At 57.7% G+C, this 13,103-nt stretch overlaps 1 protein-coding gene across 4 annotated transcripts in view; it reads left to right on the top strand.

Moving 5' to 3' along the window:
• Positions 1-13,103, top strand: part of LOC122387189 (rap1 GTPase-activating protein 1-like) — a 100,078-nt gene that overhangs the window by 84,953 nt on the left and 2,022 nt on the right. For all 4 annotated transcript variants that reach the window (XM_043377119.1, XM_043377120.1, XM_043377122.1 and 1 more), the window contains 6 exons: positions 4,374-4,556; positions 8,829-9,067; positions 10,455-10,606; positions 11,203-11,329; positions 11,981-12,146; positions 12,639-13,015. In XM_043377119.1, the coding sequence (XP_043233054.1) occupies positions 4,374-4,556; positions 8,829-9,067; positions 10,455-10,606; positions 11,203-11,329; positions 11,981-12,146; positions 12,639-13,015 (1,244 nt within the window). The remainder of the gene's footprint in view (positions 1-4,373; positions 4,557-8,828; positions 9,068-10,454; positions 10,607-11,202; positions 11,330-11,980; positions 12,147-12,638; positions 13,016-13,103) is intronic.

The raw sequence follows: 13,103 nt of genomic DNA, 5'->3' as shown, positions 1-13,103 counted from the left end.
CCGCGTTCACAAATGACCTCCTGCCGCGCCGCACGTGCTAACGACACCGACACGAGCTGCCAAACGACGCGCTGGGCACAGTGAGCCTCCGTGAGCAGGAAAACGACCATATTGTAAAGTTTGTGGAAGACACTTCACCATGGTCAAGTCGTTATTTATTGCATTGGTCGTTGGGCGTTCTTCTCATGGGCAGGTTTATGACAAATGTTTCTTACCGTAGGAGTGTACGTTACCTGGTTTGTTCAACGGTCGTGTGCCGGCCGGCTGCAGTGGGTCGAGCCGGCCTGACACGTACCGTTTGAACACCCACCGTTAGCTGTCGACTGCGCCCGGTGGAGCGTGAACCGTCGCCCCGCCATGCGCTGACGTCGGGAACTCGAGATACTGCATCGGTACCCGGGGCCCAGAGATCCTGTATCACATTTTAGTATGGAGCCTCAAGACACCAGGACGTGTGACGTTTTGGGATTGTTCAAAATAGAAACGCCACCGATAACCGTCTCTTGTTTGATGGTCGAGACCGAGACGTGTTTCGCTTTAACTAACACTTTTTAAGAATACTGTCGATATTTTCGTCTGCATAATAACAAGTATGAGCAGCTGCTTTTGGTCATAGGGGCCTCAAGGGAGGACCCGCTGTTCAGCAGCTGCTTTTGGTCGTAGGGGCTCCAGTGACGGACCCGCTGTTCGGAGGTGTGCAGATAGCGGGAAGAGTCCCTGACCCTCCTGTGCTGGCGGCGCTCTGCCTTTGATCACCGCTCTGGGAGGTGACGAGCAATACGGGTCTTAGTGGGACGACGCCCTCTGCAAGATATGCAAATGGAGAATTTAACACTCCTCGGGGGTCTTGTGACCTCATCAAACCAAGCACCATGTATGGAGGGTAGCCTCTGAGAGATCACTCCTCCCCTGCTCGTGGTGGCTCCCTGCGACCCTCCCGACTCCCGAACGCCTTCCGTGCACGTCACAGGGGTGAGTCGAGACCCGGTGTTGCTCAACGGCTTTCTCCAGCGGCGGCGGGGCTGGTGAATCGCAACGCCTGCCGGAAGGAGGCGGCGGCACCGGTCAGGGGTGCTGTTTTTGTGTCCTTTGTGCGCGCCGGCCGCCGTGGACAGCTGGATTCACATGCGGGCTCAGGAGGAGCGGGCTGGCGGAGCAGGTGGGGTCGGTGTGAGCAGCGCTCGGCACGAACGGGCACCTGGCGCCGTGCGCTCAGCACGTGGCGTGGCCCCGTGCCAGGAGCCGCCTGTCCGTCTCCTCCGCGGCCACCTGCTCGCACCGCGGTCCGCAGTCCGGCCCGTCCCACCTCACCCCGTCCCATCGCGTCCCATCCCTGTCCCATCGCGTCCCATCCCTGTCCCGTCCCGTCCCATCCCTGTCCCGTCCCGTGCCGCCCCGCCTGGCACGCCAATATGCACCGGCCGATGTCAGCGCCGGGCGAGAAGTGACGCGGCCCTCACAGACGCTGATCTCATGCGGCCGACCCATGCAGCAGGCACGGCAGTAAAACCGGTCGTCCTGACCCGCAGCCGCCTCCCCCCGGCTTTGTTGCATGGTTGCAGAAGCACAGCTCAGTACTGGAGGTCAGAGGGAAACCACAAAGCTCGGTGGATTTCAGCACCACAAGCGCAGATTGAAACGGTTCTTGCGTCAGAACTACGATGAATTTTGAATTTCGCGGCCCTGGTGGCGCAGTTGGTAAGGCGTCAGCCCGCGGTGCGGGAGGTTCCGGGTTCGATCCCCGGTGGCGCCCGTTCCGCGGGCGTCGTCCCCAGCTGTGTCATCAGGAGTGGGGTGGGCTCCCACATTAGCCGTAGCCTAGGGGGGAGGGGTACCTTCCTGTAAATGGGCAAAACCGGCCCGTTGGAAGGGTGACGAATAAAAAAAAAAATATTACTTTTCTCACGCTTTGTGGATCTTAAACGCTTGCTCGGAATGAAACGCTATGAATTCCAAGTAAGATACGTAGCTAGTTTTCCAGGAACTTAAAACATTTATCAGAATTACTTCGCAACTGCAGCAATGTTCTGCTTCCGCGCAGAACGCACGAGACTATACTATACCAACGTCAGACGGAAATGCTCCCTCTCCTGCGCCTTACATAAGCCACAGCCGCGTCTAAGAAGCTTATTACCACAACGAGCCACCGCCCAACGACCCAGTCAGGCTAACAAGCTCCGCCGCAAGCTCCTGATAGCAACGAGTGCGTCTCGGTGAACACTGTCGCCGGGCCGGGCAGTGCCGCCGGCTGACGGCTGCTGGACCGGCAGCTGCACGCGGCGGGCCGGGCCGCACCCGGCTCCGGTCGGCGCCCAGTCTCCGGGAGCTGGGCCGACCGTTCTGCCGAACTTACCCATCGGGGCTGGACGGGCTCATATGAGATTAGCCGGTCGTAGCGGCGCCCGACCACGGCCAGGGGAAGTCTGCCGGCCTCCGGGCATCAGCAGCTAATGGCGCACTGGCTGCCCAGTCTGCATTGCCCACGTGTCTGGGAACTTCCTGGGTTGGCCGTGGGTCGGAGTGGCCGCCGCCTCTACTGCCTGCGGGACTTCACCGACCCACTGCGCTCAGCCACTTTTTACTAGGCAGATTACCGAGCTCTAATCAGAAGCGCTCAAGTCTGCTGGAAAATTAACTTCTCAGCAAATTATGTTGGAAATTGGAGATGAGCGACATTGTTCGGTTTGTGAACTCCTCGCCTGTGTCTGACGGCTCGAGATGGACCGGGTTTTAGCGGGGGGGGGGGGGTTGGCCCGGCGGCCGGCCTTGAGGCGCTGTAGAGAGTGCGCGCCCGGCGAGGGACGGCCCTGCTGAGCCCAGACAAATCGATGCTGCTCTGTGCGGTCACGAGCGAGGGATGACAGCCCGGCTGGCCAGCCCGGCCCAGTGCCGCTGGCACGAGAGGAACGTCCTCTCTGGTTACCGTTTGATCCTTTGTCTCGTCTTCCGAGAACCATAAGGCCAGCGAGCAGCCCATCCGTCCGGTCTGCACCTGGCTGACGATGTCTCCACCCGCTCTCTCTACAAGCTTTCGGTGCCGATTTACCATTCCAGGCACACACTCTACCTGCCCGTTCCAGTCCTCGCGGTGCGCACATTCAGCCGGCTCGGCAGCTTCTCAGAGCCGGCGTATTGTTGTTCGCATCGCTTGCACCATCGCCGGGCCAGTGAACCCGCGACCAAGCGTGGCGACCGCCGCCGGAGCCGTCTTGCAGCGCGCACCGGTCCGCCCGTCCTGTGCCCGAGCTCGGCCTCAGGTGCGCGCCGCCGGCCGGCCTTGCTCAGGGCGCGCCCAGGGCCTGGGAAGGCGACCCAGATTCGTCGGCTCTTATCCAGCGCCGAGAGTGGAGGGTAGAGACGGCTCGCTCGGTGGTGTGAGCATGCTCGCCGCGCTCCAATGTAGGCTAATGGCGGCTGTGCGGCTCGGAGCTGATGCCGAGACCTCGGGAGATGACCGGACGACTGGGGAGGGCGGCGTGGGAGTGTACTGAGATGGACCGAGATAGAGGTGGGGCGGCGGCCGACGGAACCCGACGAGTGCCGGAATCGGAGTTTTATGGGGTAATGAGGCGTGTTTGATGGAGGGAGAGAGCCGAACCAAGCTGGAAGAGGAAATGAGACGGAAGGGTCAGATACTCCCGTGGAACGTGAGACATGCCATGTATTGGGCCATCTTTGATGCAGGCGCACCAGACGTTCATTCTTTCCGGGTCCAGTCCATCATTTCTTCCGGGTCGTAATGTATTGGAAAGGAATGGACCATCAGTGGAGGGAGGATTTGACGGTAATGACTGAAGTGGATTGTGTGCTAATCACTCGGAGTCTGATCACTCTGGGGACGTACCGGTTCAGTCAGCTCAGCCCGCACTGCGCACTGGCCTCTGCTGTATAGCTGCGTCAGCTCTGTGTGGCTGTCTGCGACGCAGTGGCTCCCAGACACTCCCAATCCCCCAGGACTCCCCGAGTCCAGGCTAATGAGCTGAGTGCGGCATCGGCCGGCGACTTTCCCTGCTTTACCGTGCAGAGCTGGCGATTACGAAGATCTCTGACCCCACCGACGGAGTCTGGCCGGCCGTTGTTTGCCGCCGGCTATTATGTTTACTTTGTTGGGCCATCTTCGCTGTGACCTCTGGCCCACATTGCCGCCCTTAATGGCTTCTTGTGGCCGGTGCCGTAATAGATGCTTATTAACTCACCTTTCTGACGCTTTTTTATTTACCATATATCTTAAATGAAATCAGAGTCCATTTTCCACAGACACCTGTTATTAACTCGGACAACTGCCCGCTCGTGCTCGTGACGTTTGGCCAGACCTGACCTCAAACACTGTTGCAAGGAGACACCCACTGACGTTTCTCTCTCTCCTCCCTCAGGAGCACATGAACTGGTACGGCGAGGACGAGCTGCTCGGTCCGCTGGTGCTCTCCATCAAGCCGGAGCAGATCTCGTCCCAGGAGCACCTGCGGCTCATCCTGCGGCTGCGCAGCGGCACTTGTCACGAACTGGTGCCCTGCTCCTGCCTCGGTGACGCGCCCACGCCAGCCCGAATGGCCAAGGTGAGCGGCCAGAGAACCGGCAGGGCTTCTGTCGAAGGAACCTCCTGCCATTCTTGCTATTCAAGACTGCTCTGTGAAGTGGTTGTTAGATATTCTTAATAGTTATGGAACAATGCGTGTTCATTAGCACTGCTAAGCGGCCAATGCGGCCATTGTATTGAAGGCTTACGCTTCTTTTTTAATAAGTTTTATTTTACGCCTAGTTGAATTTATGTACGGTTTAATTTAGCGACCTTCGTTAATTCGCCGCAATATCCAGGCATATGAATATTCCTTTGAAACGGTAGATTACCGAATCAAGGCTGTCGTTTGGTAACTGGAGACAAACTTCTACGTTCTCCGCAGCCAAGTGCTCGACGATATCGCTTTGGGGTTTGTTTACGTGCCTCTGAATCGGCCCTAATTAGGACGGCGTGGCTTTTCAGACATTCCAGTCTCTGGTTCTGTTTGAGCGCCAGCCTCTCCACAGCAGCCTTGATCCAAATGTGAGGCCTGGATTTATTCGGCGGCCACTTGGGCCCAGCTCATATTGGTCACGTGATCTCAGCCAGGTCACGTGATCACGACCTGGCGAGTTTTGAAGGGCGGGGTTGGAGATTTGGAACGATGCTTCAAGGCCGGTCTAGCGCAACTTTTCAGACGCCATCAAGTTTGGCTTACCCAAGGGCAACGCTAGATTAAAGGTAACGAGGAGACCTTCCTAAATTTAATTTTTTCGGTCGTATCAAACCCATTAGCGATATTCTGAGCTAGGTAAGATGGCGTGGGCAGCCGCCTTTGATTATCAGGAGCCTTCAGAGCTCCTTTCAACGCGAGAGGATAGTGTCTTTTTGAGGCAAACGTCTAATAAGTAATAGCATTCAGGCGAGACTCCCAGTGCACACGTTGAAAGCGAAGTAACTATATGAAATAACGTCTTCCGTCAAAACGTGTTACGTGCTCGAACTTCACATAAAAGGCACTGTCAAAGCCAGTATGACGCAATTGTAGAAACGTCTCGAAGTGCTAAACACTGCATTCATATTAAATTCCAGTCAAAGCAGCGTACACAAAGCTTTCTAGCTAGTCTTATGTAACAAGTCACGAAAGAGCCTGCTCGACGCGGCGGACCCGACCGCGGCTCTGACCGATGCGTCTCCATCCCATCGGCCATGTCACAGCGCGTCGACCACGACGAATGATTACATATGATTAGGGCTCGTCGGGCGCGACGATGACGCGTCGTGGGAGACGATTGCCCCGCGGCTACCGGGCCGTGTAAGCTGGGCGCTGGGGAGAGCGCGAGCGGAGAGAGGGAGAGAGAGGTATCGGGGAGAGGATGTCGCCTCCAGGGTGATTTATTGAGACGGTGGCGGCGGCGGCATGGAGGTGAATATAATTGAATCAGCGAACTCGGCGCTACGTGCGCACATATGCGCCTGTATCCCTCCCCTGGCATGTCACTGTGTCCTAATATCTCTGCGATATTTTTCCGCCGGCACTGTTGCACATTCTCTAACCGGAAACCTACCGCCGTTCTCTCGGAGGCACTTCTTTCCCAATGTGTGGCCGCGCACTAACAGCCTCCATTTTCTCCTCAACCGGCGCAGTTTCGTCACAGTTTACCTCCCGAGCCGCGGGTGGCCATTATTTTTGCGGCACAGTAGCATTAATCTTTACCTCGCTGGGATAATTCTACAGGTAGCCTTGGCCAACAATTTATTTTGATGCGCTTTTTATGGTCTGTTGCAAGCTGCAGAACAGGCGAGTCGTGTCCTGAACCGCGCACATATTTCCAGCACGCTGGACTCAGCGGCCACGAACAGGCAAAGACTGCGTGCTACGTGCTGTCTGTCCTTCCCTGTTGGTCTACGAGCGTGGCCGGTTTGCCTGTCCTTTTAGCGCTGCGTTATATCCTGTAGTCATTTTCCCGCACATTTACCGCGAGCGCCCTTATTTCGACCAGCACATGCGGCGCCAGTCTTCGATACCAAACCCTAGCCATTCAGCCGTCAGTATATACAGTTGCACGGTTGCAAGTCTCGGCAAGTGGTAGAAGATATGTGAAACAGTTAGCAGCTGAGGGGCTGCAGACGGCTCTGCCGGCTCACCTGCCAGAATCGCCACCGGCATGGGACCGGACCGGCCAGCCGGCCCCGCGGCCGGGCTCAGTCGACACTCGGACCCGGCTCAGCCGGGCCGGCGGCCTTCCTCCCGTCGGACCTGATTTATGCACCCTATTCGTCTGAGAGGCTTTGTTCGCCGGGCGACCCTTCCATGCAGGCGGTAACAGCGGCGACGGCGCGGCGGCGAAGGCAGGACTCCGGCTCGTGCCGGCGCCGTCCCGGTCCCTCCCGACCGACTCAGCACGGCCGGTCGTCGGACCATGGACCGTATCGCCCCCACATCAGCTCGGAGGCGCCCGACGGCATCGATTCGCATCGATTGCCTGCATATATTAACGACGTTCCCGCGTGGAACGCCCCCGTCACCGGCCTCGCAAATATTCGGCGTCGTTGGGGAGGGCGTCCAGGGGAAGGGGATCTCAACATGGACGGCTCTATGGTCGGGCGTGTGGCTGGGGTGGACTCGAAGTCTATAAGACAGATCGGTGACTTGGCTGCCGGTCTATGCGGGTGTCCGGGCTCGCTAACGGTGGTGTCGGGCGCCTATTCTTGCCGTGACCGAGGAAGATTGGCGGGCGCTGATGAGTGGGCGTGTCTGCGTTTAGACCAGCTGCGAAGATAGGTCGGTCTAACGGTCGAACGCCGTCGGCAGACGGGCCGACCGAGGGCGACAGAGCCGCGGCTGGGACGAGTCACCAGCGGGCTGTGTGCTGGCCGACACAGCTCGAGACGGGCTGTGTGCAGAGCTCAGACAGCTGGCGCGGCAGGCGGCTCTGGCCAGACGGCTGGCGGACATCAGCGCCGCTCGGAGGTGACTGGTCGGATACCACCCGAGTCTGTCAGAGATTCGCGCGGCGCCCGCACTGACCGGCCGCTGACCCGGCGGCGCCGTGTTCGGCGGTGGCAGACAGATTCAGGTCGGCCCGCGCCGCCCTCCATTGTCCACAGACGCCGGCGCCTCTCGGTCGCCGCCCGGGCCCGTCTCTAATGGGCGCACGGTGCGTGCACCGCGCCGGGCGGGCGGTGGGTGGTGGGCGGTTATGGGCGGCGGTGGGAGGCGGCAGACCGGAGCTCTCGGCCCACCAGCGCCCCTCAGCGCCGACCGGCCGAAACCACGGCCTCGTTTCGTGCGCAATTAGTGGATATTTTTGTGGGCACTGCCTGATGAATGCGTGCTCATTTGCATGAGACGAGTTGGAGTGCGTCTCCCGCGGCGCCGCTGGTCGGCTCGGCGCCGGTGCGCTGTCTCTCACCGGCCGGCCGCGGGCGCCGCGTCTCTCGGTCTCCGACTCACCGCCGCTCGGGGTGAGCACTGAGCAGCCGCACCCGGATACCGCCTCGCACATGGTGTAAACATCCTGCCATGTCTGAGGCGGCTCCGTGGCCGCAGCAGCCCGGCGGCCCGTCTGTTGTCCGTGGCCTGCGCGGCAGCGTGGCTCACTCGCAGGAAGCTGGCGCAATATCTCGGTCTCAATCTCCACCTCCGTCTGGCCTGCACCCGTTCGGCGGCGGCCGGTGCGCCGAGCCGGCCTGTTTATTTTCTCAGCTCCGGAGATGAGTTTTGCCGCTCCGTTGCGTCTCTCCTCTGCCTGTCACCGCACCGCGGCTCCCTCCGTGGTGTGCCGCTGGCCCGCTTTCTCGACGGCGCTACACGTCTGCGGCGGCGGCTTCCGGCCGTCTTCGGGGAGCGAACGACGCGTGACACGACGGGGACCGTGTCGCCCTGCCGCGACGGAGCGACAGAAGGCATGCACCTCCTGATTTACATTCTGAGAGTGAGGAAGGCGAGCGGCGAGCGGCTGTCATTTCCGCACCATTTCGGGAACGGGGAACAGCGGGTGGGCGGCGGAGAAGGCAGCGGGTATGCGGCCGTTACGGGCGATTCACGATTGTCTGTGACTGTGTGCATAGATATGATGTCTTAGTGGGCCATCTCTTCTTCACCCATAGTCATGATAAGATGTTCAGTCGGGCATTTTATCTTCGCTATAGGTACATCCGCTCTGACGCTGGAGCTATATCGTCTCTGCTACCCACCTGTCCGCTTAATCGCATTATTCGTAACCATACCCAGCGACAATGTCCAGTCATTTATACGTGCGCTGGCACACTGCTGTCCTTGTGTGTAATGCTAGTTTGTTCTAACCCGTCGTTTTTTTTCTTGCAGCTGCTGAACGACGAGCTGACGGTGGAGCGTCTGGAGCCCGTCCTGGCGCCGGGCACCTCGTCCCTGCTGCTCGCCTACGACGAGCACGTGCTAGTCAACCACTTCAAGTTCGGCGTCATCTACCAGCGGCACGGCCAGACGCGCGAGGAGGAGCTCTTCGGCAACCGCAGTCACAGCCAGGCCATGGACGAGTTCCTCGAGATGCTCGGCAGGAGGATCCCGCTCAAGGATCACAAGGGGTGAGTGCAAACGGACAGCGACGAGATATGAGAGAAACGGCGTCAATGATATACGAGAGGGAAGTCGATTCAATGCAAACTTTATTGGTTCCACTTCTGGTGACGATTTACAAACTGCGTATGACCTTACATAAGGATATTGCATCTTCGAACGTTCAGGATGCTCATTGCTCAGCATATTCACAGCTTGACAGGTTGACGTGAGGCGTTATTCAATCTTCTGTGAACGGCCCACTCTTGGCGCAGAGAAGTGCTCTTCCAGTTTTAGTGCTCTTGCTGGCCTCGTATTACTTTGTTACGCTGTCAATATCGAAATGACATGAAATGCGTTACGTCCGTTGTTATTGGCGGCACGTGCGGCGTCCAGCACGTGCAGCTGCAACAGTGACAGTATTACTTTCCCTGTTACACCACACAGACGTGATGCGGCCGAGCCCAGGATTTTGTCACCCATCCATCCATCCATCCATACTGCCCGTATCATGTCCCCATTACTAACATCACACAGAGGGAACAATGCCAATATACGGCGGGCTCTGAGAAGGTGCTTCAACAGACGGCGCACTATTTCACTTTCTCTGTGCATCCGAGGCTCGACTCTAATGTCTTTCCAGTTAGCATGGTTTTGCCTGCCGCCCCCAGTCGTGGGCTCGTCTCATATTCCGAGTACATCCTTTGCTGGATAAATTAGGTCTGAATAGTTCGGGTAGGTAAATATTTGAGATCAAATATCTAGCTTATCAGCTGTTGTATAAACCGTATGTCATTGCAAGAGCGACTAGCTATCTAGGCTGCTCTGGTTGAGCATTTTTCTTTACCTACGGCCAGGCCACATCTTCTAATCTTATAACGGTTTCAACACTCTGCGCCGTTTATTTCCACAATGTCTTTCGTGTGTGATCCGTCCGTTTCGACTATGATCCTGCCCTGGTTCCGGGCGGCTCCGTCGGTTTCAGACAGCGCCTGTGATCCTTCCCACGCCACCCCATCAGCTCCACACCCGACGACCTGGTGCGGTGCTCCCCAGCACAGGTCAGCCGCGTCAGTGGCACCGGCGTCTGACCTTCATCTCCCGTGGCGCTTCCGGCACCTGTCTCCTCTGCCGTTCGCCGAGCTGCCGAGCACAATTTCCTCCCGATTCTCCACCGCGGGCAGCGACCCTCTGCTCTGTCCCTAGCCCTCTGTCCTGACCTCTCGGCTCTCTGCCTTTATCACTCAAACCTCTACCCGTTTCTTTCACTCTGTCCTTGTCCCACGACCTTCCGCTCGTCTCTCACACTCTGCCTTTATCCCCCGGCTCTCTGACTGTCTCCCTCACTGTTATTGCCTCGGCGGCGGCAGTCCGTGTTCGAGCCCGGCGTCTGACCCAGCTCCTCTCCTCATGCAGGTACCGGGGTGGCCTGGACACGCAGCACGGTCAGACCGGCGAGGAGACTGTCTACGACACGTTCAAGGACCGCGAGGTGATGCTGCACGTCTCCACACTGCTGCCCTATACTGAGAACGACCCGCAGCAGCTGCAGCGGAAACGGCATATCGGTGAGTGGTGAGGGACGACAGTAGGGAATGATTGGAGAAAATAATGGGTGATTAAGACCGTGATAATAGAAAAGTTAACTTAGGACGGGATGATATACATAGATAGACACGAAACTTGTGGTAAATGTAAAGGAGTTCGATACTTGGGTTTACTGAAGGCTGGTGTTTTAAACTGGAGAGGCATAAAGGATGGGGATAAGGTACTGATTGCTGCTGGGGACAGCACAACACCCCATCAGAGCCCCAGAGGTCTGTAGAACAAAGTGTTGTGATTGTTTTTGCCTGTGTTGGTGTGACAGCTCGTGGTGAATGTCTCAGTTATCGTGTTGTTCCCCACTCCCCACCGTCACTACCCGCCACTTAGCGGGTAACATGTGTGGGAACCGTCGGAGTTTCGAAACTGCGCAGCCGTGACCGAGCAGAGGCCGCTAGCTATCTTCCATCGCAGTGGCTGTCTTCCTGTGTGCTCGCTGCTCGGTGTCTGATGGGCTCGCGTCCAAAACACACCGTGTTAAACATGCCGTGACTGTGTTTGTCTGTGTCTCTTTCTCTCTGCGCTTGTGCATTTCTGACTTTTCGTTCTCTCCGCTCGGCAGGTAACGACATTGTGGCCATCGTGTTTCAAGAGGCGAACACGCCGTTCGCTCCTGAGATGATCGCCTCGCACTTCCTCCACGCCTACATCGTGGTCCAAGTCATCGACCCTTGCACGAGTAATACAAGGTGCGTGCCCGAGTGATATCAGGCGTGGCATGCGCTGCGGGAGGGTTACATGAATTGGCTGCTGGCCGTCAAGGGACGCATGTAGCGTGAATGGCATAATGAGGTGTTGTATAACGTGTTACTCCTTGTGTGGGATGCTTTATGATGAGCGTACGGAGAATGTGATGATTGAGTTCTACCCGATAAACGCCTTGTCTATATCTGCCTGTATTCATTCAGTGAAAAGAGTGAAATGAAAGCATTATTGGCTGGCAATAGCTCGTTCATCCATGATGCCGCGTGACAAACTCCGTGTATTTGTAGCTCACATGAATGGAGCCGAGACGGCATAATGATCTATCATATGAGCTTCACACGTCTGACAAATTGTGACATTAAATCTCAATCAACGCACATCAGGCGCAAAACGCTAGAGAACACACACATGATTGATAAGACACGACGAAGAGGCATAATCGATATTATGTTACATTCACACAGAGCTCATCGTTACTGCATAGGTCACATCTCATCGATAATATGAGTTGGCTATATTCGTTCAGTGACGTAAAGGCTCTCGCAGGACATTTCCCACTAGCCGGCGCCAGCTCCGCCGTCTGCTCTCGCACCTTGAGCTGTCCCTGACCGTCTCTCTCTCTCTGCTGTTCCCAGGTACAAGGTGAGCGTGGTGGCTCGGAACGACGTGCCGTTCTTCGGTCCCACTCTGCCGAGTCCCGCCGTCTTCAGGAAGGGACCCGAGCTCAGGGAGTTCCTGCTCACCAAACTGATCAACGCCGAGAACGCCTGCTACAAGGCGGAGAAGTTCGCCAAACTGGAGGTAGGTAGCGTGAGGAATTAGGGCTGACCCAAGCAGATCAGGCATGTGGGCACCACGACCTTGTTGCATAATTTTTGCATAGTGCGCTATTGTAGACGCTCAAGAGGCATGGATATATGCCTCACAAAAATAGCAGCATACTTGAGCTGTCTTCAGATATCACCTATTCGCATGTCAGTTTGCTTAGGACTTGAAACACGGGCGTTACTGCGCCCAATGCTCATCCACCATTTTTGGAGATATTTCTGGGAACGCAGGCCATAAACGAACCACTTGACGTGAGCTATCCACTCGTGGTTAATTTACGACCTCGCTTCAATCTCGGTGACAACGACCCACGCACCTACTGCGCAGTTATGAGTGTCGTTACCACCGCCCTTGTCGCGTCACCACGCACACTTCCCACACAGTCCGCCACGGTGGGGTGTGTTTTTGGTCCGTTTTTACCACCCTGAGATGTTGTTCGCCGCTAACCAGTTGCTCCCTCCACAGATGCGGACTCGCACCTCTCTGCTGGCCAATCTGGTGGACGAGGTACGGCTGCGGAGTCTGCAGTTCTGCGGCCTGCAACCGGCGCCGGCCAGCGGCGCTGACCTGCCCCGCGAGTCCTCGTCCGGCCTGCTCAGCACGGTCCGTAAGGCGCTCACCTCGCGCTCCAAGAGCCAGCCGGACGACCGGCGCCGGCCGCCGCCAAGCCCGGCCGCCGACGGCGGACTGGTGTTCCGCGCGCACAAACCGCTCACCAAGCGCACCTCGTCCGGCGCCTCCAACAAGGACACGCTCAGCTCCGTGTCCAGCCAGCAGTCCAGCTACCGGACCTGCAGCTCTGCCTCGTCCAGCCCGGACGCCACCCCGCACAGGACACAGAGGTAAGGGGACGAGACAGCTGGGAGAGGAGTGGGGCAGGGTGGGAGGGACGGAGAGAGGGTACTCCAGCTGTGTTGTCATGGTGGATAT

The sequence above is a fragment of the Amphibalanus amphitrite genome, unplaced genomic scaffold (assembly GCF_019059575.1).
Source record: "Amphibalanus amphitrite isolate SeventyFive unplaced genomic scaffold, NRLGWU_Aamphi_draft 000276F_arrow, whole genome shotgun sequence".
In the NCBI taxonomy this organism is placed as follows: domain Eukaryota; kingdom Metazoa; phylum Arthropoda; class Thecostraca; order Balanomorpha; family Balanidae; genus Amphibalanus; species Amphibalanus amphitrite.
This window is presented reverse-complemented; position numbering and strand designations above follow the sequence as displayed.